Source organism: Geotrypetes seraphini, chromosome 5 (assembly GCF_902459505.1).
Source record: "Geotrypetes seraphini chromosome 5, aGeoSer1.1, whole genome shotgun sequence".
Lineage (NCBI taxonomy): Eukaryota > Metazoa > Chordata > Amphibia > Gymnophiona > Dermophiidae > Geotrypetes > Geotrypetes seraphini.
The window spans coordinates 11,953,548-11,975,055 of record NC_047088.1 but is presented as its reverse complement, the minus strand read 5'-3'; the positions used below and the strand labels follow the sequence as shown (position 1 = coordinate 11,975,055).

Sequence of the window (21,508 nt, the reverse complement as noted above, 5' to 3'; positions counted from 1 at the left end):
TTGATCTGGTGGCCATACAAACACCAAACTTCTGTAGTGATCTAATTTTTCAGTGTAAGATCAATATACTGAGGCAAGGGACCGGAATTTGGGGTCTGCTGGTTTTGATAGGTGCGGTATTCATGTAAAAGTACGGAAGCAATTCCAGACTTTATGCCTCCTTTTATGAAACTGAGATAGCAGTTTCTAGCGCCGTGAGCCCCGCTGCTCCCGCTGCTCATTGAATTCAAGTTTCAAGTTTAATGGAGATTTGATTAATCGCTTAATCATAATTCTAAGCGATGTACATAATAATAAAATTACAAAATGTGGGGAACAATACAATAAATAACAAAAATCAGGTCTGACAAGACTATTGACAAACGTAACTAAACTAAGAACATAAGGGAAGAGAGGGATAAGAACTACAAATTATTTAAAAGTTAAAGAGACGTATAAGGGAGATACAGAAGGAAAGGGAAGTTAAAAATTACTTCAATAAACTTAGAGAGAAAAAGTAAAATTGGTTGGAAGACTAAATGGCTAATTTTCAAAGGCGTCTTTAAAAAGAAAGCTCTTTAGTTTACTTTTGAATTTTTCTAAGTTGTGTTCTTCCCTCAAGTGAATAGGAAGTGAGTTCCAAGTTTGGGGAGCTGTAACAGAAAAAATCAATTGCCATCTAGTATTAATTATTCTAAGAGAGGGAATCGTCAGCAAGTGCTGTTCATTAGATCTTAACGTTCTATTGGAAGTATATGGAATTAATAGCTTATAAATGAAAGCTGCAGTTTTGTAAAGAAGGGATTTGAATGTGAGCAAACATAGTTTATATGTTATCCGGTGAGCAACTGGAAGCCAGTGCGCTTTATTGAGAAAGGGGTGTTACGTGATCAAACTTCTTGGCTTTGAATATGAGCTTGATAGAAGCATTCTGAATAATTTGTAGACGCTTGATTTCATTTTGAGCTATTCCCTTGAACAAGGCATTGCAGTAGTCAATTTTGGAAATCACGAGAGAGTGGATAAGAATATTGAGGGATTTAGTGCAGAGAAATTGTGAAACTGAGCGAATTTGTCGTAAGCAGTGCGGATCATTCAGCGCGGTTCCCCGCAGTAGAAACTGCTATCGCAGTTTTGTAAAAGAGGGGGTTAGTCCTTATTGGAGCACATGATTTGGTGCAGGAGGTAATGGTGCTGGCACCACTTGATAAGTGATCATAACATGATCAGATTTCATATAATTTCAGGAGTAAGCACACACAGGAAATCCAATAACAATAAAAATATATATATATATTGTAACATGAGGAGAAGCCAGCAAAAAAATTAGTTTGCTTACTAGATGAGAGGGGTAAAAGGGGTACTCATGAAAGCAAGGCTATAGCAGAGATATTAAATGAATTCTTTGCTTTTGGTCTTCACCTAGGAAGATATGGGGAGATACCAGTTCCAGAAATGGTATTCAATGCTGATGAGCCAGAGAATTAGAAACGAATATCTAACCTGGAAGATGTAATGGGGCAATTTGACAAATTGAAAAGTAATAAATCACCTGGACCAGATGGTATACATCCCAGAGTACTGATAGAATTAAAAAAATGAACTTGCAGAGTTATTGTTAGTAATTTATGTTTAAAATCCAGGATGGTACCAAGACAGGAGGGTAAAAATACCAATTTTTAAAAAGGGTTCCAAAGCTGATTGCTGAGCCTGTCTGTGCCAGGCAAAATGGTAGAAAGTATTATAAAGAAGTAAATTACAGAGCTTATACATAGGCATAGATTGAGGCAAAGCCAACATGGATTTAGTCGAGGGAAATCTTGCCTCACCAATCTACTACATTTTTTCAAAGGGGGGGTAAATAAACATGTGGTTTAAGCTGATATCGTGTATCTGGATTTTCAAAAGGCATTTGACAAAGTTCCTCTTGAAAAAGACTTCTTAGGAAATTAGAAAGTCATGGGAGAGGAGGTAGCTATTATGGGTTAAGAGCTGGCTAAAAGAAAGCACAGGTTAAATGGTCAGTATTCTCAATAGATAAGGGTAAAGAGTGGGGTTCCACGGGGGGGGGGGTCTGTGATGGGACTGCTGCTTTTTAACATATTTATCAAAGATCTAGAGATGGGGAATAATTAGAGAATTAAATTTGCTGAAGACACAAAGTTCTTCAGTTGTTAAAATTGCAAGAGGGCCTTGCGCTGGGAGGCCAGGCATCAAAACGTCAGATGATATTTAATTTGAGCAGATGCAAAGTGATGCCTGTGGGAAAGGGGAACCTGAGCTATAGCTACGTGATGCAGACTTCCACGTTAGGCATCATCGTTGAGGATACGCTGAAACCCTCAGCTCAGTGTGTGACGGCAGCTAACAAGTTAAATAGAATGTTAGGAATGATTAAGGAAAGGACTGGAAAGCAAAGATGAGAATGTTAGAATGCCTTTGTATCGCTCCCATGGCTACCTCGAATGCTGTGTGCAGACCGGTGTCAGGTCAAAAGCGCGCCGGGACAAAGGCGCGCCCAGACAATTGAGTGCAGCGCGCGCCGCTCTAAATTACTATTTTTAGCGCTCCGGGGGGGGGGGCTTGGGGGGAACCCCCCCACTTTACTTAATAGACATCGCGCCGCGTTGTGGGGGCGTTGTGGGGGGTGTGGGGGGTTGTAACCCCCCACATTTTACTGAAAACTTCACTTTTTCCCTGTTTTTAGGGAAAAAGTTCAGTTTACAGTAAAATGTGGAGGGTTACAACCCCTCAAACCCCCCATAAGCCGGCGCGATGTCTATTAAGTAAACTGGGGGGGTTCCCCCAACAAAACCCCCCGTCGGAGCCCCTAAAAACTGTAATTTAGAGCGGCGCGGCGGTGCGCGCTGCGCTCAATTGTCGATGCGCCGTTGTCTATGAACCGTGCGGACCTGGTCACTACATCTCAAAGATATAGCGGAATTAAAAAGGTACAGAGAAGGGTGACGACAACAATAAAAGGGATGGGACGACGTAGGGCTTTTCAGCCAGGAGAAGAGGTGGCTGAGGGGAAATGATAGAGGTCTTTAAAATACTGAATGGAGTGGAAAGGGTAGATGTGAATCACTTGTTGCTTTGGCCCAGAAATCGCAAATCTGCCTAGTTCAATTGACCCTTAATTCTGGTGGTGATCTGCCAATTGAGTCGTCTTCTAGTGTTGGGAATCTTTATAGTCTCCTCCCTCTCTTTCCGTTGTCAGGTAAACCATCTGATTAAGAAAGGTTTCTTAATCAGATGACATAGGACCAGAGGACATAATTTGAGGTTGAGGGGTGGTAGATTCAGGGGCAATGTTAGGAAATTCTACTTTACGGAGAGGGTGGTGGATGTCTGTAATGCGCTCCCGAGAGAGGTGGTGGAGAGTAAAACTGTGACTGAGTTCAAAGAAGCGTGGGATGAACACAGAAGATTTAGAATCAGAAAATAATATTAAATATTGAACTAGGCCAGTTACTGGGCAGACTTGTACGGTCTGTGTCTGTGTATGGCCGTTTGGAGGAGGATGGGCAGGGGAGGGCTTCAATGGCTGGGAGGGTGTAGATGGGCTGGAGTAAGTCTTAACAGAGATTTCGGCAGTTGGAACCCAAGCACAGTACCGGGTAAAGCTTTGGATTCTTGCCCAGAAATAGCTAAGAAGAAAAATTAAAAAAAATTTAAATTGAATCAGGTTGGGCAGACTGGATGGACCATTCGGGTCTTTATCTGCCGTCATCTACTATGTTACTATGTTACTATATGTTACTGAAAAGAGTCGGTCACCTGTTTTATCAACACCATTTTGCAATTTTGGTGCAATCCATCATTTTGGCACAACTGGACTATTGTAACTCAATTTATGTAGGTTTGAGCAAAGGAAATGGGGAAAAAAGGACTCCAGTTAAAATACCGCGCAAGATTGATCTTTGGAAAAACAAAGTATGACCATGTGTCTCCTCTGTTAAGGAGTTTACACTGGCTTCCTTTTCGTGTTGAGAGTTAAGTTTTAAATGTGCCTGTATGGTTTTTAAAATCTTGCATGGTATCTTTGATTCTTTGGTCCCTCTAGCTTTAAATTCTTTAAGATCCTCCAGTTGCAGGACTATCCATGTATTTAAACTTTCCTTTCCCACTGTAAAAGGTGCCAGATCTTTCAGTAAAATTGTTCATTCCTTCCCCTATTAACAGCAATTTGGAACCTACTTTCTCAAATAAGCTCCTGTCTGTCTTTTTCAAGTTTTTTTAATTCTGAAAACTACTTTCTCAGCGTTTTCTAGCAGATAAGTTTCCATGAGGTCAATTCTCTCTAACTACCATTACTGAGTCGAGCCTTGTTTCTAAGAGATGACTCAGTATATAAGTCCAAGATTTAGTTTAGTTTCTAAAAATACTAGACCTGTAATGAAGCTAAGTAGTAGATTTAAAGCAAACCAGAGAAAATATATCTTAACACAAAGTATAATTAAACTCTGGAATTTGTTGCCAGAGAATGTGGTGAAAGTAGTTAGCTTATCAGGGGTTGAAAAAGGTTTAGGTAATTTCCTAAAACAGAAGTCCATAAAACATTATTAAGATGTACCGAGACATCCACAGCTTATTCCTAAGCAAGTGGGATCTCTTAAGGAGAGAAAGCGATAGTGGATGGGCAGATCAGTGGTGGCCAACCCAGGTCACAAGTGCCTGGCAAGATCACAAGGAGAAAAACAGATTTTATGCTGCTTGTAGCAACATAGGAACATGATGGCAGATAAAGGCCTTTAATCTTTCATCACGTTTATATGTTTCTATAAGCAGCATAAAATCTGTTTTTCTCCTTGGAACCTTGCCAGGCACTTGTGACCTGGGTTGGCCACTGTTGGAAACAGGATTCTGGGTTTGATGGACCTTCAGTCTGTCCCAGTATGTCAACTCTCTTATATTCTTATGTAAGTGGGGTAGAGAGAAGTGATGAAAACACATCTTCCTCCCCCAACCCCTTTTCTTTGCTACTGAGCCTGGGCAAAGTTGTTTCCATGCAGGCAAGGCAGTGGGGGAGATGAAGTTCTGGTAACACCATTGATCTTGTTGGTGGTGCCAGGTCTTTAAAACCACACTCACAGCCAGCAGACGGTCCTTCCTCAACCCAGCGAAGGGTCTGGCTTCAGAAGCCCAGTGGTGGTTCCCAAGCATGTCCTCCCCCTGCAAGTTGGGTTTCAAGTTAGCAGCAGCGCATATACCTATGAGATTTGCATTCAGTGGAGCCAGATTCTGCATATTGTGACTATCCTGAAAACCTAACTGGATGAGGGCACTTGGAACAAGTTTAGGAACCTCTGAATTGCAACTCGAATGGCATTGCAACAAAGGGAAAAGTTTACCGAACAACCAGATTCAAAATCTGCAAGCAGCACCTTCTACCCCACTGAAGATTTTCTTCCCGGTGTCCGTAACATCTGGACTCCAGGCAGCTGCTTATTCTACATTTGCACTGTCTCAAGGTGTTGAGCCTTTTATTATGCTGCTCTGTGGGGGGGGGGGGGGGTGCTTGCAGAGTTTCTGTTCAAAACTCTCAGATCGAATGCTTCTGGATGTTAGCTGTGGCCTCTAATATTTCAGCCTTATGGGCCTGATTAGAGCTCAGACCCAAAGGAACACACATGTGCTAATCTGAGCCTCAAGTGGTTAAATAAGTAGAGTTTCTTGAGGTGTGAGAAACCTTTGAGATAGCAGAAGGACCACTGTTTTATCGGGAGAGAGCCCTGGCCTCGCACACAAAAGGAACCTCGTGTCCGAGTGTGGTGGCTTTGGGTGAATCTGCTTTCAGTTTATTGAAAAAAAAAAATTCTGGGGGGGCCTCTTGATTCCCTGAAAAGCCTTGATTGTAGCTTTCGTGCTGCTGGATTTGTGGAGGGGGGGGGGGGGGCTGCTTTATCTTTGTGCCACTTGTCAAGGCTGCTATTGGACAGATCCCGGTCCCATGGAGGTAGCATCTCCTCTCTACTCCTCAGAGAATACACTGTGGTGATGAGCTCAGGCTTCGGCAGGCACTGCTGCCCCTAAATAGCACAATCCATTGAGAAGACGAGCTGACACAGGGTAGAGAATGGGGCGCATGCAGGAACGATGCTGGGGGAGAAGTAAGCTGAAATGTTCCACTTGCCCTCTCCCCTGCATGAATTTAGACGTTGTGCCCTGTAGAGATCACATCCTGAATGCAGAGGCAGGGTTGGCTTTGTAGCTCTTTACAATAGCTGTCCAGTTTTCACTAATAAAGTACATCAAACTAGAGACTGATACAGGGACAAATTTGTCCCGTCCCTGCAGGAACTCGGTTTCCCCGTCCTTTGTCTCTGTCCCTGCCCCCATTCCTGTAAGCTCTGCCTTAACTGCACAAGCCTTGAACACTTAAGATTTTAAAGTGTTTGAGGCTTGTGCAGATGAGGACGGAGCTTAGGCATTGGTGGACCGAGGCATTATGACATCACAATCTGAGCTCTAGAATGTTGCTACTTGTGATTTTAAAGGGTTTGAGGTTGTGCAGATGAGGACAGAGCTTAGGCATTGGTGGAATGAGGCATTATGACATCACAATCTGAGCTCTAGAATGTTGCTACTTAGGATTTTAAAGGGGTTGAGGCTTGTGCAGATGAGGGCGGAGCTTAGGCATTGGTGGAATGAGGCATTATGACATCCCAATCTCAGCTCTAGAATGTTGCTACTTATGAGCTTAAACTGAGGCTTGTGCAAATGAGGACAGAGCTTGCAGGAATGGGGCAGGGACAGGAAAAGAGCTCACCGGGAAAGGAAAATAAGTTTCCGCAAGGATGGGAAAAAATTTGTCCCCATATCATTCTACATCAAACCTCAAGACATTTAAAGCTGTCTGTGATTTAAAACAAAAAAAGCAACTTGGAGTGAGGGGTGTGTGTGTGTGTGTGTGGGGGGGGGGTAGAATAGAAGGGTTCAGAGGAAATGAGGACTGCCACTTCCTAATAAGGCGGTGATTGGGAGATGCCATGTTTCTCCCCTAAGGTTTGCAGCATATTGATGAGAAGTCCACAATATTTCTGATTCCTGGTTGAGGGAAGTCCTCGTTAATGACTGGGATTGATTTAAGAAATGGGGGAAGAACCCAAATAGCTGAAAATGGGAAGGTCACGGTGCTGGTTTAGATTAAGCAAGAAAGGAACAAGAAACTGCTTTGAAAATATATGAAGAAATAAGTATATAACACAGTGTAGATCATAGTGTCTTTGGTGGAGGAAGCTTCAGATTGGCTGCTGAGTGGATTGAAACCTGGGTCAGTGCTGTTATTTACGATATATTAGCTCGGACTGTATGTATAATTCTGTGTAACATTAACTGTGTACAAAATTCTATGTACTCGCATATTGCCCGTAAGCTGCCTAGAACTCTACGTAATTAGGACTTGGGATTTAACCCTTTCAGGACCAAGGGACATATTTGTCCCATAACTTTAAAATCCTATAAATTTTGATTGGGATAGTCTACAGTTCTAAATTTGATATGTACGGATTCCATATGATACTGCCTTTATGTAAACAAACTGGTTCCGACATTCATTCATTAGCGTCGTTGCTAGATTGACGAGAAGATTCACTTGCCACACTGTCCATAAGCCAGAAGTGTGATTTTTTTTAAATAAAAATAATGATACTTCACAAAAAAAAATCAATTTTTTGGCATCTGCAAGCCCTTTTTACCATAAAAATGTCGTCAAAACCACAAAAATTGGCCTACGATCCTTATGGTCCTGAAAGGGTTAAGATGGGAGAGGGATGGAACACGTCGACCTTGGAACAAACAATCTTTCATTTCAATAAGTTCAAAATAAATACTGAAGCACATGAATAAAAACATGTATAAAAGTCTTGTGAGCGTGAAGCCCTTATTTAGAAGATCCAGTCGATGGCCCGACACAGTCTGTGTTTTGGCCCTCAGGGGTACATCTATTGGTCTGAAAAAATGATAGACTCCATAATTCAAACCAAAATAAATTGAGTGTATAAATGATATCTTTAAAAGTATTAACAACAATAAACTTAGGGAAATCTGGTGGTTATCTATTAATTAAATATAAAATGAAAAAAAAAAACACCGATATAAACCAAAATAACATTGCAGGTAGTTTTTTCTCTTATTCTATAAACGGGAACAAGCCTCAGATTATGGAGTTTCCTCCATTCCGGGTTTTCTCAAAGAGAAAGATAGTGATATAAGTAGGAGGAGTAAGAGAAAAGAACTGTCTTTCTCTGAGAAAACCTGGAATGGGTGAAACTCCATAATCTGAGGCTTGTTCCTGTTTACATAATAATAAGATTAAAAAAACCATCTGCAATGTCATTTTGGTTCATATCAGTGGTTTTTCATTTTTTATCTTTAAAAGTATAACACATGGCTGGATCCTCTAAATAAGGACTTCACGCTCAAAGAACTTTTATGCATGTTTTTTTTCATGCGTTTCAATAAATGTTAAAAGCTTGAAATCGGAGTCCATGCGCCTTCCCCTCACTGCAGTTGGCATAAGGACCTGTAGCTTTTGTCTGTCTTCTATGATGCCCAACAAATCCAAAACTCCCTTAAAAAAAGAAGAAAGTGCCAGTAGGGAAATAGTCCTCCGATCATCATGGATAGAACCTCAAATAAATTAAAAAGGAGCATTTGTACAATAAAAGTAAATGATACTTGATGGATTTTAAAATTGGTGACCCATCATTCCTGCACTGGACAAAAACACGCCGACAATTGCACGCAGACAATTCTGTGCAGGATGTAATGCGCGCCGGATTAAAACAGCAACTGTTAGCACTCTGAGGGTGTGGGGGGGGGGGGGGAACCCCCACTAAACTTATAAGTGTTTGTGCTCCTGTTGGGAGGAGAATGGTACACTAAAACCTGCAGAATACACCCAAAACTTAGCAAAATGGCAGTTTTCAGTGTAGTGTGTGTGTGGGGGGGGGGTTTCTCCCCCCACCCCCAACAGGAGCCTGAACACTTAAGTTTAGTGGGGGGTTCCCCCCAAACACCCTTCACAGTGCTAACAGTTACTATTTTAATCCGGCGTGCATACGTCCTGCGTGCGATTGTCGGCGCGTTTATGTCCGGCACGCTTCTGTTACGGTACTGTAAAATTAGTACATAGCCTCGTACACCACCTCGTAACTTGCATTAAGGCCCCAGCATGGCACCCGGCCATCTTGTGCTCTGCTTGCTTTTCCGTCCGTACAGCATAATTAGAGCTTCATTAGGAAGGATTAAAATGTTTGCATAAGAACGTAAGAATTGCCGCTGCTAGGTCAGACTAGCACCGTCTGCTAGAGGCCTTGCACACTGTGAAAAACCCCATTCTAGAGTGCACACGGTCGTGCAATGGAGCTGCGCTAACTTGCGTGCAAAGCCTGGTGCGTTCCACTGCATTAGCCCTTTCCGTTTGATGCCCAAGATAATGGTGGGTGATGTGACTTGCTCAAGATCACAGGGGGACATTGGCACAGCCCATTGCTGTTTTTAGTTTTCTTCATAAGGCGTTAAGGTCTTATTTTCCATGGAGAGTCTGCTCTAAGTGAAATATCCCTATTTGTTCTAAAGCAGGGGTGTCCAACTTGTGGCCCGAAGGCCACATGCGGCCCCGTGAAGTATTTTGTGCGGCCCCAGTCGAGGGCGATGCACCTGCTACCCCCAGGTGTTTGCCATCTTGCCGGCTCCCTCCCCTGTCTTGCTGCAGCATTTGCACATTTGTGCGGCCCCAGAAACTTTTTTTTCCAGCCAATGTGCCCAGGGAAGCCAAAAGGTTGGACATCCCTGTTCTAAAGCTTTTTTTTTTTTTTTTTTTGCAACTTTGCATCCCCTTTGTTAGGACTGATTTATTGTTCCTGAGATATGTCATATGATCTAGCAAAGAGGATCATCTGACACATTCCCTTTCTGGGCTGGTATTAAGGGACTTGAACCCACTGAGGTTTTAGCACGGGATTCTTTGATCGACTGGTTACACGTGAAAACCTGTTGTAGCTATTCTTTAGGAGATCTTTTAACAAGATTTGATGCTTTTAAGTCATTACATGTACTACTGGGTACTTTACGATAATCTCGGCAAGATCTTACGGTTCCGTCTGTTCGTCAGTTATTTTATGACAACTCGCAAAGCTATTCTGTGGTCGTTCCTACTCTATGGAATGCCCTCCCCTTAGCGTTAAGACTGGAAACTAACTCTAATCATTTAAAAACTAACCTTAAAACCTTTCTCTTTAAGGATGGTTTTGAGATTTAGTTAAATAGATTACCTAAGTCTTCCCCCTTCTTCATATTCTACTTCCCATTACCTTTTCAATATTTTTTTATTTTATAAATTGTAAGCCCTCCCCTGTTTTCCTCTTGTACCATATATACATGTCCTCTCCCCTGTTATTTTTTTTGTTTGTTTTAAAAATTGTTATATATTGTAAACCGCTTTGGCATTAAATCGGTATATCAAACCATAATAAACTAAAATAATTCAGCTTAATTAGTTACACTGGGAAGAGTTGCTCCGTCTCGTCTAGTCTAGTCCAGCGCCTGTCTTTCTTTCCCACCCAGCGTGTCACAACAGACATAGCCATGCCTTTTCTGGCAGTGGGACATGCAATTCCTGTTCCTCCCTTCATCTGTGGGCTGGATATATCACAGGAGTTTGTGTCCCTGATGTAGGCCATGTATCTACTGGTTCTCTTGAGGCACACACACGCACAAAAAATAGTACTTTTATATATCTTATTGCTTCATCAAAATTTTCCTGCTCATAGTGTGTGCATCTACTGGTTCTCTTGAGACATGCATTCTTAGCCGTAGGGCACTTGTCCCCTTTCTTTATCCCATTAGCTTTCATCTTTCTACATTTTTCACTCATGCCTTAAATCTCAGAAGTTGACATGGGACAGTTTGTAAATGCTACAGGAGAGTTTCTTGAAGATAGGAAGTGAGGTAAAATGAACAACTCAAACAGTGTGCAATCCTCACTCAGCAGGATAAACCATTCAAAACAGAACAGACCAACTTGTGACGTTCTTCAATTTTCTTTATTCAAAAACTTTTCTTTTTTCTTATCATTCTTGCTCCAATGCTCAAATGCCCGACGGGACCCGTTTCGCCAAACTGGCTTTATCAAGGGTTCCAGCCTCGGCTGCAAGAGGAAGCCAAATTAAGTGCTCCTTGCTGGAACCCTTGTGGACAGGGTATCAGATCCGTTGGTGACCGTGCCCTGGCCGGCACAGTGGGCGACATGAATCGGGGGCATTGGTGGTTGCTGCAATTAGCGACTCTGTCTCGCCTGATCCTCTCTGCTTCTCTGGTGGGGCACTGGCCAGGAATGCCAGTGCTGTGAATGATGGTGACCCTGGTTGACACGGCTGCGGGGGCCAGCAGACATGGTGGTTGCTGCGAATGGCGCCATTATTGCTTCCAGTCCGAGAATGGCCGTCTCAGGGGCTCATCTCTACTTCGCTGTCAGGAACGCCGGAGCTGGCGGTGGTCTGCTGCCGCGGTGGTAGCTGCGGCTGGTGCCATTATTCCGGTTCTGGGATTGCTGTGAGACTGGGGGTTGCTACAAGGGCGCCCTTTGCTTCGGTGGCATGCCCCTTTTGCCAGCTGACCGCAGGACATGGCGTTGTTCTGTGGCAGCGAAATGTGGCTTGGCTGGTGGCCTGGCTTCCCCTCAGGGGGATTGGGCTGGTCTGGTATTGTGGACCCCCCGGGGGGGCAGGTCCAGGTGGTTCTGTGGACTCCCCGGAGGGGCAGTGCCTAGGGGGTTCTGTGGACTCCCCGGGGGGGCAGGACTGGGGTGGTTCTGTGGACTCCCCGGGGGGGCAGGACCGGGTGGGTTCTGTGGTCTCCCCGGGGGGGCAGGACTGGGACGGTTCTGTGGTCTCCCCGGGGGGGCAGGACCGGGGCGGTTCTGTGGACTCCCCCGGGGGGGCAGGACCGGGGCGGTTCTGTGGACTCCCCGGGGGGGGCAGGACCGGGGCGGTTCTGTGGACTCCCCGGGGGGGCAGGACCGGGATGGTTCTGCGGTCTCCCCGGGGGGGCAGGACTGGGGGCGGTTCTGTGGACTCCCCCGGGGGGCAGGACCGGGGCGGTTCTGTGGACTCCCCGGGGGGGGCAGGACCGGGGCGGTTCTGTGGACTCCCTGGGGGGGCAGGACCGGGATGGTTCTGTGGTCTCCCCGGGGGGGCAGGACCGGGATAGTTCTGTGGACTCCCCGGGGGGGCAGGACCGGGACGGTTCTGTGGACTCCCCGGGGGGGCAGGACTGGGGTGGTTCTGTGGACTCCCCCGGGGGGGGCAGGACCGGGGCGGTTCTGTGGACTCCCCGGGGGGGCAGGACCGGGATGGTTCTGTGGTCTCCCCGGGGGGGCAGGACCGGGATAGTTCTGTGGACTCCCCGGGGGGGGCAGGACCGGGATAGTTCTGTGGACTCCCCGGGGGGGGCAGGACCGGGATAGTTCTGTGGACTCCCCGGGGGGGGCAGGACTGGGGGCGGTTCTGTGGACTCCCCCGGGGGGCAGGACCGGGGCGGTTCTGTGGACTCCCCGGGGGGGGCAGGACCGGGGCGGTTCTGTGGACTCCCTGGGGGGGCAGGACCGGGATGGTTCTGTGGTCTCCCCGGGGGGGCAGGACCGGGGCGGTTCTGTGGACTCCCTGGGGGGGCAGGACCGGGATGGTTCTGTGGTCTCCCCGGGGGGGCAGGACCGGGATAGTTCTGTGGACTCCCCGGGGGGGCAGGACTGGGGTGGTTCTGTGGACTCCCCCGGGGGGGCAGGACCGGGGCGGTTCTGTGGACTCCCCCGGGGGGGGCAGGACCGGGGCGGTTCTGTGGACTCCCCGGGGGGGGCAGGACCGGGATGGTTCTGTGGTCTCCCCGGGGGGGCAGGACCGGGATAGTTCTGTGGACTCCCCGGGGGGGGCAGGACCGGGATGGTTCTGTGGACTCCCCGGGGGGGGCAGGACCGGGACGGTTCTGTGGACTCCCCGGGGGGGCAGGACCGGGGTGGTTCTGTGGACTCCCCCGGGGGGGCAGGACCGGGGCGGTTCTGTGGACTCCCCGGGGGGGGCAGGATCGGGGCGGTTCTGTGTCTCCCCGGGGGGGGGCAGGACCGGGGCGGTTCTGTGGACTCCCCGGGGGGCAGGACCGGGGCGGTTCTGTGGACTCCCCGGGGGGGCAGGACTGGGGTGGTTCTGTGGACTCCCTGGGGGGCAGGACCAAGGTGATTCTGTGGTCTCCAGTTTCATGTTTCTCTAGTTTCCAGTTATTCCTGTTTTGATTGAATGCTTATCCGAAGATACTAAGTGTTGTACCAAGATTAAACCATAACAGGGATACTAACATTTGAAGAGATTAAGCATACATGATTCATTATGGGGCATACTTGGGGGGTGGGAAGAGAAGGATTCGTCGGGCATTTGAGCATTGGAGCAAGAATGATAAGAAAAAAGAAAAGTTTTTGAATAAAGAAAATTGAAGAACGTCACAAGTTGGTCTGTTCTGTTTTGAATGGTTTATCCTGCCGAGTGAGGATTGCACACTGTTACAGTTTGTAAATGCACAAGAATATTGTGAACACATTATAGAAACACAGGTAGTATAAATTTCAAGTTTATTGATGTCCCATCACTGACTCCTAGACCAGGGGTAGGTAGTTCCGGTCCTCGAGAGCCGGAGCCAAGTTAGGTTTTCAGGATCTCCACAATGAATATGTATGAGATGGATTTCCATGCACTGCCTCCTTGAGATGCAAACCTTTCTCGTGCATATTGTGGATATCCTGAAAACCTGCCCCCCCACCTCCACATGCTCCTTGCCTGCCCCTTTCTGCTGTGCACCGCTTCCCTTCCCCCATACCTCTGTAATGTTCCACCTCCCCCCCCCAAACTGCTGTCACACCAGCGTCAATTCTTCCTCCGACATCACTTCCTAGACACGGTTGCAATACAAATCAGCACGGACTGTGGCAGGATCCACTAGAGATAGTGTTGACTTTCTTCATAGAATTGTTAGGAGGGGGAAGATATTAAAGTTGAGGTGGTATTATATCAATAAAAATTTTTTTAAAAAAATGTGTTGAGGGATTGGAAGGCGTTGTGGAAACAAGGGTTCAGGATGTGGACCTGAAATGATATATAGATCACATGCCCCTTTCATTTTCCCTCCGGTTAAAGGTTGCAAAAGCAAAAAGATAATCATGACGATCTGATTTCAGTCCAAGCAGCCTCTCAAGATGAGGCCTTTCACTCACTGACATTCTTCTCTCATTGGTATGAACATTTCAGAAAGCAACTTCAGTCTTTTCTTTTCTCTAAATATCTGGCTGACTAGTTGCTTGATTCTTCCTTTGTTAATTATGTAACTTGTAAACCGCATTGAACTCATGGTTATGCGGTATAGAAGTACGGTGTTATATTAGGTTACATTATGATATGTTCACCCCCCAGTATGGGTGACGTGCTCAAGAGGAAGCTTTAAGTGTCATTAGGAAAGTAACAATACTTTGTTTAATGGATGGAAAAGTATCAATCCCCCAAAATTTTGGGGTTTATAAGGAGGGATTTATAAGGAGGTAGGAGATTGTTTATAACCATCTTTTCAACCATTTGTTCTATACAAGTGTTGTTCCAGGGTTAGATGTTTTTTTGAGGCTATTTTTTTTTTTTTTTTTGTGACATCCTAAACAAACTTCTTAACAGCAGCAAAACTTACACCCGGGTCCTAGAACAAGTTGGGATGGCTACAGATCGCCACACACACTAGCCAAGGGGTAGACAATTCCGATCCTCGAGAGCCGGAGCCAGGTCAGGTTTTCAGGATATCCACCATGAATATGTATGAGATGGATTTGCATGCACTGCCTCCTTGAGATGCAAATCTATCTCATGCTTATTTATTGTGGATATCCTGAAAACCTGACTTGACTCCGGCTCTCGAGGACCGGAATTGCCTACCCCTGACCACTCCCTGGTCGAGGCCAGCAGCGTGCCTGATTTTAAGACAAAATGGGATCGTCACGTGGGATCTCTTCACAGAGAAAGGTAGGGAGGGTTATTAGGGTGGGCAGACTTGATGGGCCATGGCCCTTATCTGCCGTCTATTTCTATGTTTCTATATCTTGTGGTTGAAACAGCAGAAGTAGAAAGTCAGGTCATCCTTTATTAGAATATTCATACGAAGCTGAAATGGAAATCCTGGGAAACCAAAGCACAGGGCACAAGAGGCTGATGTTTTCCAGTCTCTAAAAACCTTGGTCCCTTTTTTGATGCTTTGTTTTTAATGCAGTTCCTCTGCTTGTTGCTCTCTTCCATTTTTCCTCGCCTCCTTTAACAAAGATCTTTTTCTATTTTCTTAAATCGCTTTCCTTTACCCTTCTACTATCCAAGAAAAGCTTGACTTTATTCCCTGTTCCCTTTACCCAGCAGTCTTCTGACTTTCTTACTTCTCACCAACTTTACGTTACTAGTGTTGCTTTTCACCATATCTAGATTCTCAGTCTTCAATTCTACCCCCATTTTTTTTTTTTAAATTGCCTTTAAGACCCCTGTTTGTTGTCAAATTTCTCTTTAAAGGCTGACTGAAGTCGGTATTTGGCCTTGTCTTCTTTTTTTTTTTTTTTAAGGGTTGTGGGGGGAAGGGGCCTCCAAGCTCTCCCTCCATAGTGCACTCCCTCCCTCCCTCCTCTTCTCTTTCCAAGGCTTACCTTACAAATGATGGTGGTTCAGTGGCACAGCTGGGGCAGGAGCAATCCCCAGTCACTCCTGCCTATGCTGTCTCTGCTGTCAAAGTGACTGCCGTGACCTCCTACGGCAGTCTTGTACGGCAGCCATTTTGAGATTGGGGCTGGCATGGGCAGGAGGCGATGAAGGATTTGCTCCTGTCCTACCACCACGGAATTGTAAGGTAGGCCCAAAAAGGGCTTACAGGGTGTTGGGGGGAGCAGCTCCTGTTCCGGGGTCACAGTGTTGATTCAGGGCAGTAGTGGTCAGTTTCAGCTTCAATCTCAGCTGCAGATTGGTTTCGGGTGAAAGTGGTTTTGGTTGTCCTTTTTTCGTCTCATGTTCCCCCCCCCCCCCCACCTCTAATCTCTCTCTCCTCTTCAGCCCCTAGTGTTTTCTGTATGACTTATGCCTTCATCTCCTACCCAGCCTCTCTTCCCCCATTTCTACTTGCTCCATTTTTATCCACTCTTAATAGCCTCCTGTCTTTAAGGCTTCCAAATCCATGTTGACCCCTCCAAGTCCTTCAGTCTCCCTACCTGTCTTCACACTGCACTACATACCATACCTCATTGAACAAGCCTATTGATGCCCTTGCTCGCTCTCAAATCCACCCTGAGCTTTAATCCCCAAATTCTGCTTTCCGCCTTCCTTCCAGTCCTTGGCTAGTTTTTGCCCTGCTGTCCTACCCAGCCCAGAGACCTCCACAGTCTTCCCTCTTTTTTTTTTTTTTCAGGCACCGCTTTCTTCTCTCTCTGCCGGCCTTTGGTGTTGTGAATGGTGGACCTTCAGGGCAGGCCCTACCATGTAAAGAAGTCCATAGTGCTATTATGCTACAGCCACAAGCACCAGAAGAGGAGTGACAGGAAAGCCAGTTCTGTGAGTACATGCAATGTACTTGAGGTGCCAGCATTAATTCTTCTGTCACTCCTCTAGGGCTCATGACAGCAGCAGTACCATGGCTGCAGATCCACTCCCTGTTTCTCCAACTGGTGGAGCCCGAGGATTTTTGCCAGTAACAGTATATAGCCAGTGTAATTCGACTTCCCTATCCTCTGTGGCTACGCCCTGGGGGCATGATGCCAAATAAGATGAAGGGAGCTCCCTAAAGAGTGTAGACTTAAAAAAAAAAAAAAATTGCTACTTTCCTGCTTGCATCCGAGTAAGCTGGAGTGCTGGAAAATGACCTATTTGAGCTTTGGTTTTTGGAGAAGCCAGGATGGCTGTATTTTTGCACATGTAACGCTTCCAAATTGCTTGCCTGTGTAAAAATAAACTCATTGGCGTGTACTATACCGGTTTATTTTTACTAAGACATGCTAATTGCAAAATTAGCACATTTTGTTTTTTAAAGGCTTTCCCTTTCAGTTATTTGCAGCTATTGAACACATGGAGACCTGCAAAAAAACCCAAACAACTCCCCCCCCCCCCTAAAAATAATAATAATAATTTTATTCTTATATACCGCCATACCCAGCGAGTTCTAGGCGGTTTACATCAGTTAATTAAGATCCGCGATGACACGCAGATTTACAAACATTTTATCAGAAATGCAAGCAGCAATGAGGGAGAGGATAGAAGGTAAGGTAGAGAAAGGGAGATCAAGAAGGAAGGAGAAGAGCAATGAGAGGGGGGGGGGGTGAGGATTTATTGCTGGAGTAGCGGGGGGGGGGGGGGATTAAGGGTCCTGTTCACGGAATAGGTGCATTTTGAGTAATTTTCTGAAGCCGAGATAGGTGGGAGCCTCGAGTACTATTTGGGCTAGCCATGGGTTCAAGCTTAGCCGCCTGGAAGGCGAAGGTTTTGTCTAGGAATCTTTTGAGATGACATAGTTTTAGAGAGGGGAAGGCGAACAGCTGGATTCTGCGGGATTTCTTGTACACAGTAACTTTGCAATTATCTTGCCTTGGTAGAAATATACTGGTATAGCACACTTAGTGAGGTTTGTTAAAAGAAAAAAATTAATATACAGTACATGTTTTGTGCAAAAATATGGTAGTTACAATAGAAAAATTGAGAAGTCTGTCTGTCTCAGAGGTTAAAACCTAGATTTTCGGGCGCCTAATACATCTGTGCCCTTTCTGCCTGCATTGAAGAGGGTTAATTTCCCAGTGCTGCTGGACCTAGGCCTGTTGCTGTGAATCAGGTTTGCAGCATGGCTTTTTGAAAGACCGGAGAAGGGTTAATGAGGCAGGATACCAGACTGAATACACAGGAAATGGGAATAATTCTTGTCAGGACAAGTGGGAGTGGGTAGACTGGTTCCATTCAAGTTATATAAATCTCCCTGTCCCCAACGTCCCAGAGCCTGGAGCACACTTTGTACTATGCCTGTCACAATGCATTACAGGCCCTGCTGTGTTTTTTGGCTGTGCTAGGTGACTTGTCGGCATCTGGCAGCGACTCGTCGGAGGGAGAAGGAAGTTCTATGTAGGACAGGGTTGCGGCTTATTTTCTTACGTCTAGCAGCGTGGACTCTTTGCTTCAGGACTCCCAAAATGTGATGGAATCCCAAATAATTAACCCAGTTACAGGACATGATTGTGCTTGTAAAGGCTGAATGATTTGGTTAAGGTTACTGTATTTGTGGAGACAAAAAGAGGGCACAAAAATTTTAAAAAAACCAACCACACCACACTTCTCCCCTCCTTATTCGCGGTTTCGGTTATTTGTGGTTTTTCGTTTGCAGGTGCCACCCCCCCCAAATTACATCTGAGAAAATTGCTGCACTTTCTTTGCAGGAACAGGTCATGTTATTCATGGTTTTCTGTTAAACCCTAGAGAATATAATAAAACCGTGAATAACATACGAAAAGTTATTCGCTGTTTTTCTTTATTCGCTGAGTTGTTTTTCCCCTATCACTGCGAATACGGAGGGGGAATTGTATTCATTGCTGTACTGTTCATGGTCCCCCCTCAATTCCCCACCGAAATCACACTGCAAGTGGAGAAAGTGGCTGCATTTTGGGCTGTTCTCCCTTCCTCCTCCCCCCTCCCCTTAGAGGACTGCTCAAGTGAACTCTTGCGGTGCATATTTCAGTGGAGGAGAGGGAAGAGTGTGTAAAAAGGGCACAGCTGGTGTATTGTCTGCGCTGGAGTCTAACTCCCTCTGGACTTACAGCATTGGTCATGGGATTTGGCAATTGTCAGCAGCCACAGCGGGAAGCAGTTACTCCGTCCTGACTCTGGCTCTGAGTCCTGAGGCAGGGGTCAGACTGGCACCAGCAGCCCGGTGCAGGGGGGTTGACAGCACACTATACAGTAACGGCACAGAGGAGAATCAGCAAAGCAATGGGAGGTGAGGTGTGTGTGTATGTGTGGGGGGGGGGGGGGGGTTGCCTTTGAGTTGGTCGTGTGTCTTTGCTTTCACATCCAGAGCACGTGGGAAGTGAAAGGAGCGAGTACACTGTGAAGGCGCAGGATCTTCATTAAAAGCCGGACAAAACTATTTCGCAAAGCTAAAACTGCCCGATCATCTGACCAGTATACCAGAAGAGAGGACATTGCTGGGGAAATCCAAACATATGGTACTCTAGTTTTGGTACAAGGAAATGCACATCTTGTCCGCTGCGTGATGCAGCAGTTCAGAGCTGTCTATCATTACATAAGGTTCACATTAAGAGAATGACACAGGGACAAATTTTTTCCATCCCCACGGGAACTCATTTTCCCATTCCCGTGAGTTCTTTTCCTGTCTCTGCCCCATTCCTGCATGCTCCGTCCTCATCTGCACAAACCTCAAACCCTTTAAAATCCTAAGTAGCAACATTCTAGAGCTCAGACTGTGATGTCATAATGCCTCATTCCACCAATGCCTAAGCTCTGTTCTTATCTGCACAAGCCTCAGACTCCTTAAAATCCTAAGTAGTAACATTCTAGAGCTCAGATTGTGATGTCATAATGCCTCATTCCACCAATGCCTGAGCTCCGTCCTCATCTGCACAAGCTTCAAACACTTTAAAATCCTAAGTAGTAACATTCTAGAGCTGAGATTATGATGTCATAATGCCTCATTCCACCAATGCCTAAGCTCCGTCCTCATCTGCACAAGACTCAAACACTGCAAAATCATGTGTTTAAGGCTTGTGCGGTTAAATCAGAACTTACAGGAATGGGGCTGGGAGAGCAACCAGCGACAAAATTCGCAGGGATGGGGAAATTGAGTTCTTGCGGGGATGTTACGAAGATGGGGAAAAACCTGTCCCCGTGTCATTCTCTAGTTCACATGTCTCTCGGGTACTAGAATGAAATTTCATGCTAAGCAGTGGATGCTGGCCTCGCATTCACTTCGCTCTGAAAGGGGAAGAGGTTTGCTGCAGGTTTTGTATGCTTACTGCTATAACCTTAACAAGTGTCATGCTTTTTTTGTGTTTTTTTTTTAACAGGTGGTGAAAACCATCGGGCTGAGAGAGGTCTGGTTTTTTGGACTTCAGTACCAGGACACCAAGGGATTCTCTACATGGCTGAAACTCAACAAGAAGGTGCAAAATCTTTTTCTTAGTCCAGTCTCCATCTTTCCTACCCTTCCTGGTATTCTACTGTCTTTCTTGCAGCTACCTGAGGTGGTAGGAATGTGTGTGAGTTTGGGTTGTTTTTATTTATTTATTTATTTATTTATTTTTTTTGGGGGGGGAGGGGGAGAGGTTAACTTTCCAGTTTGACAGCTTTTTTCTCCAGATGGATTTTGACACTGCTGTGGTTCCAACACACATTTTTATTCCACTGGGGATAGATGTTCACTAGGACAGTCGACATTTTTCTTAGTAGCCACCAGCTTTATCCTTGGATATTGAATGCTAGGTCATGTCTGTGAACTACTACACTTCTCCCTCTGTATTCGCGGTTTCAGCATTCATGGTTTCGATTATTTAAGGTTTTTAGTTTGCTGGCTCCTCTCCCCTCCCCCCCCCCAATTACGTCAGCTTGCATAGAGAAATCGCTGATTTCCAGCACTTTCTTCACCGTGTTTTGCCTGTCCTTCAAGAACAGACCAGGTCTCCCACCATGTTTTTCGCGGTTTCACCATATTCACGATGGTTTTTAATAGAAAACAGTGAATAACCTATGAAAAAGTTATTTGTGGTTTTTCTGTATTTGTGGTTCTGTTAATCCCCTATCAAAGCGAATACGGCGGGAGAAATGTACTACTACTGTTTATCATTTCTTTAGCGCCGAAAGGCATACGCAGTGCTGTACATTTAACTTTCAATAGACGGTCCCTGCTCAGAAGAGCTTACAATCTAATTTGGACAGTCACAGGACATCTCAGAGTTGGGGCAGTTTCTGGCAGAAGGAATGCATCTAACCGTGATTGGGGGTTAAAAGTTAAAAGCAGCTACAAAATGGGCTTTTACCTTGGATTTGAAGACTGCTAGAGATGGAGCATGACATATTGACTCTGGCAGCCTGTTCAGGCGTATGGCGTGACTTGAAAGAAGAGGCAGAGTCTGGAGTTGGCAGTGGAGGAGAAGGGTACAGATAAGAGGGACTTTACCCGATGAATGGAGTTTGAGGGGGAAGCATATGGGGAGAGATTGAGGGGCTACCGAGCGAATGCACTTGTAAGAGGAGTTTGAACTGTAATCTAATATAATAAAATGATAGGCCGCGCATGCGCACAAAAAAAAAACGAGTTCCCTGATCTGTCGCGAAAACACAATTGCGCATGCGCGGCCCCGGTGGCGGCTTTCAAATAAAAAAAAATTTACATAGCTGAGGCGGCCTTCCTCACCCCCGGCTCCTCTCTCGAACTGGACCAGGATCGACAGAGAGGAGCTGCGGCGGCTTTCAACGACGAA

General features: G+C 45.8%; 1 protein-coding gene across 1 annotated transcript in view; it reads left to right on the top strand.

Moving 5' to 3' along the window:
• The window catches only part of MSN (moesin), a 152,464-nt gene that overhangs the window by 103,428 nt on the left and 27,528 nt on the right, over window positions 1-21,508 (top strand). The window contains exon 3 of the mRNA XM_033945391.1: window positions 20,096-20,191. Coding sequence (XP_033801282.1) covers window positions 20,096-20,191 — 96 coding nt within the window. The remainder of the gene's footprint in view (window positions 1-20,095; window positions 20,192-21,508) is intronic.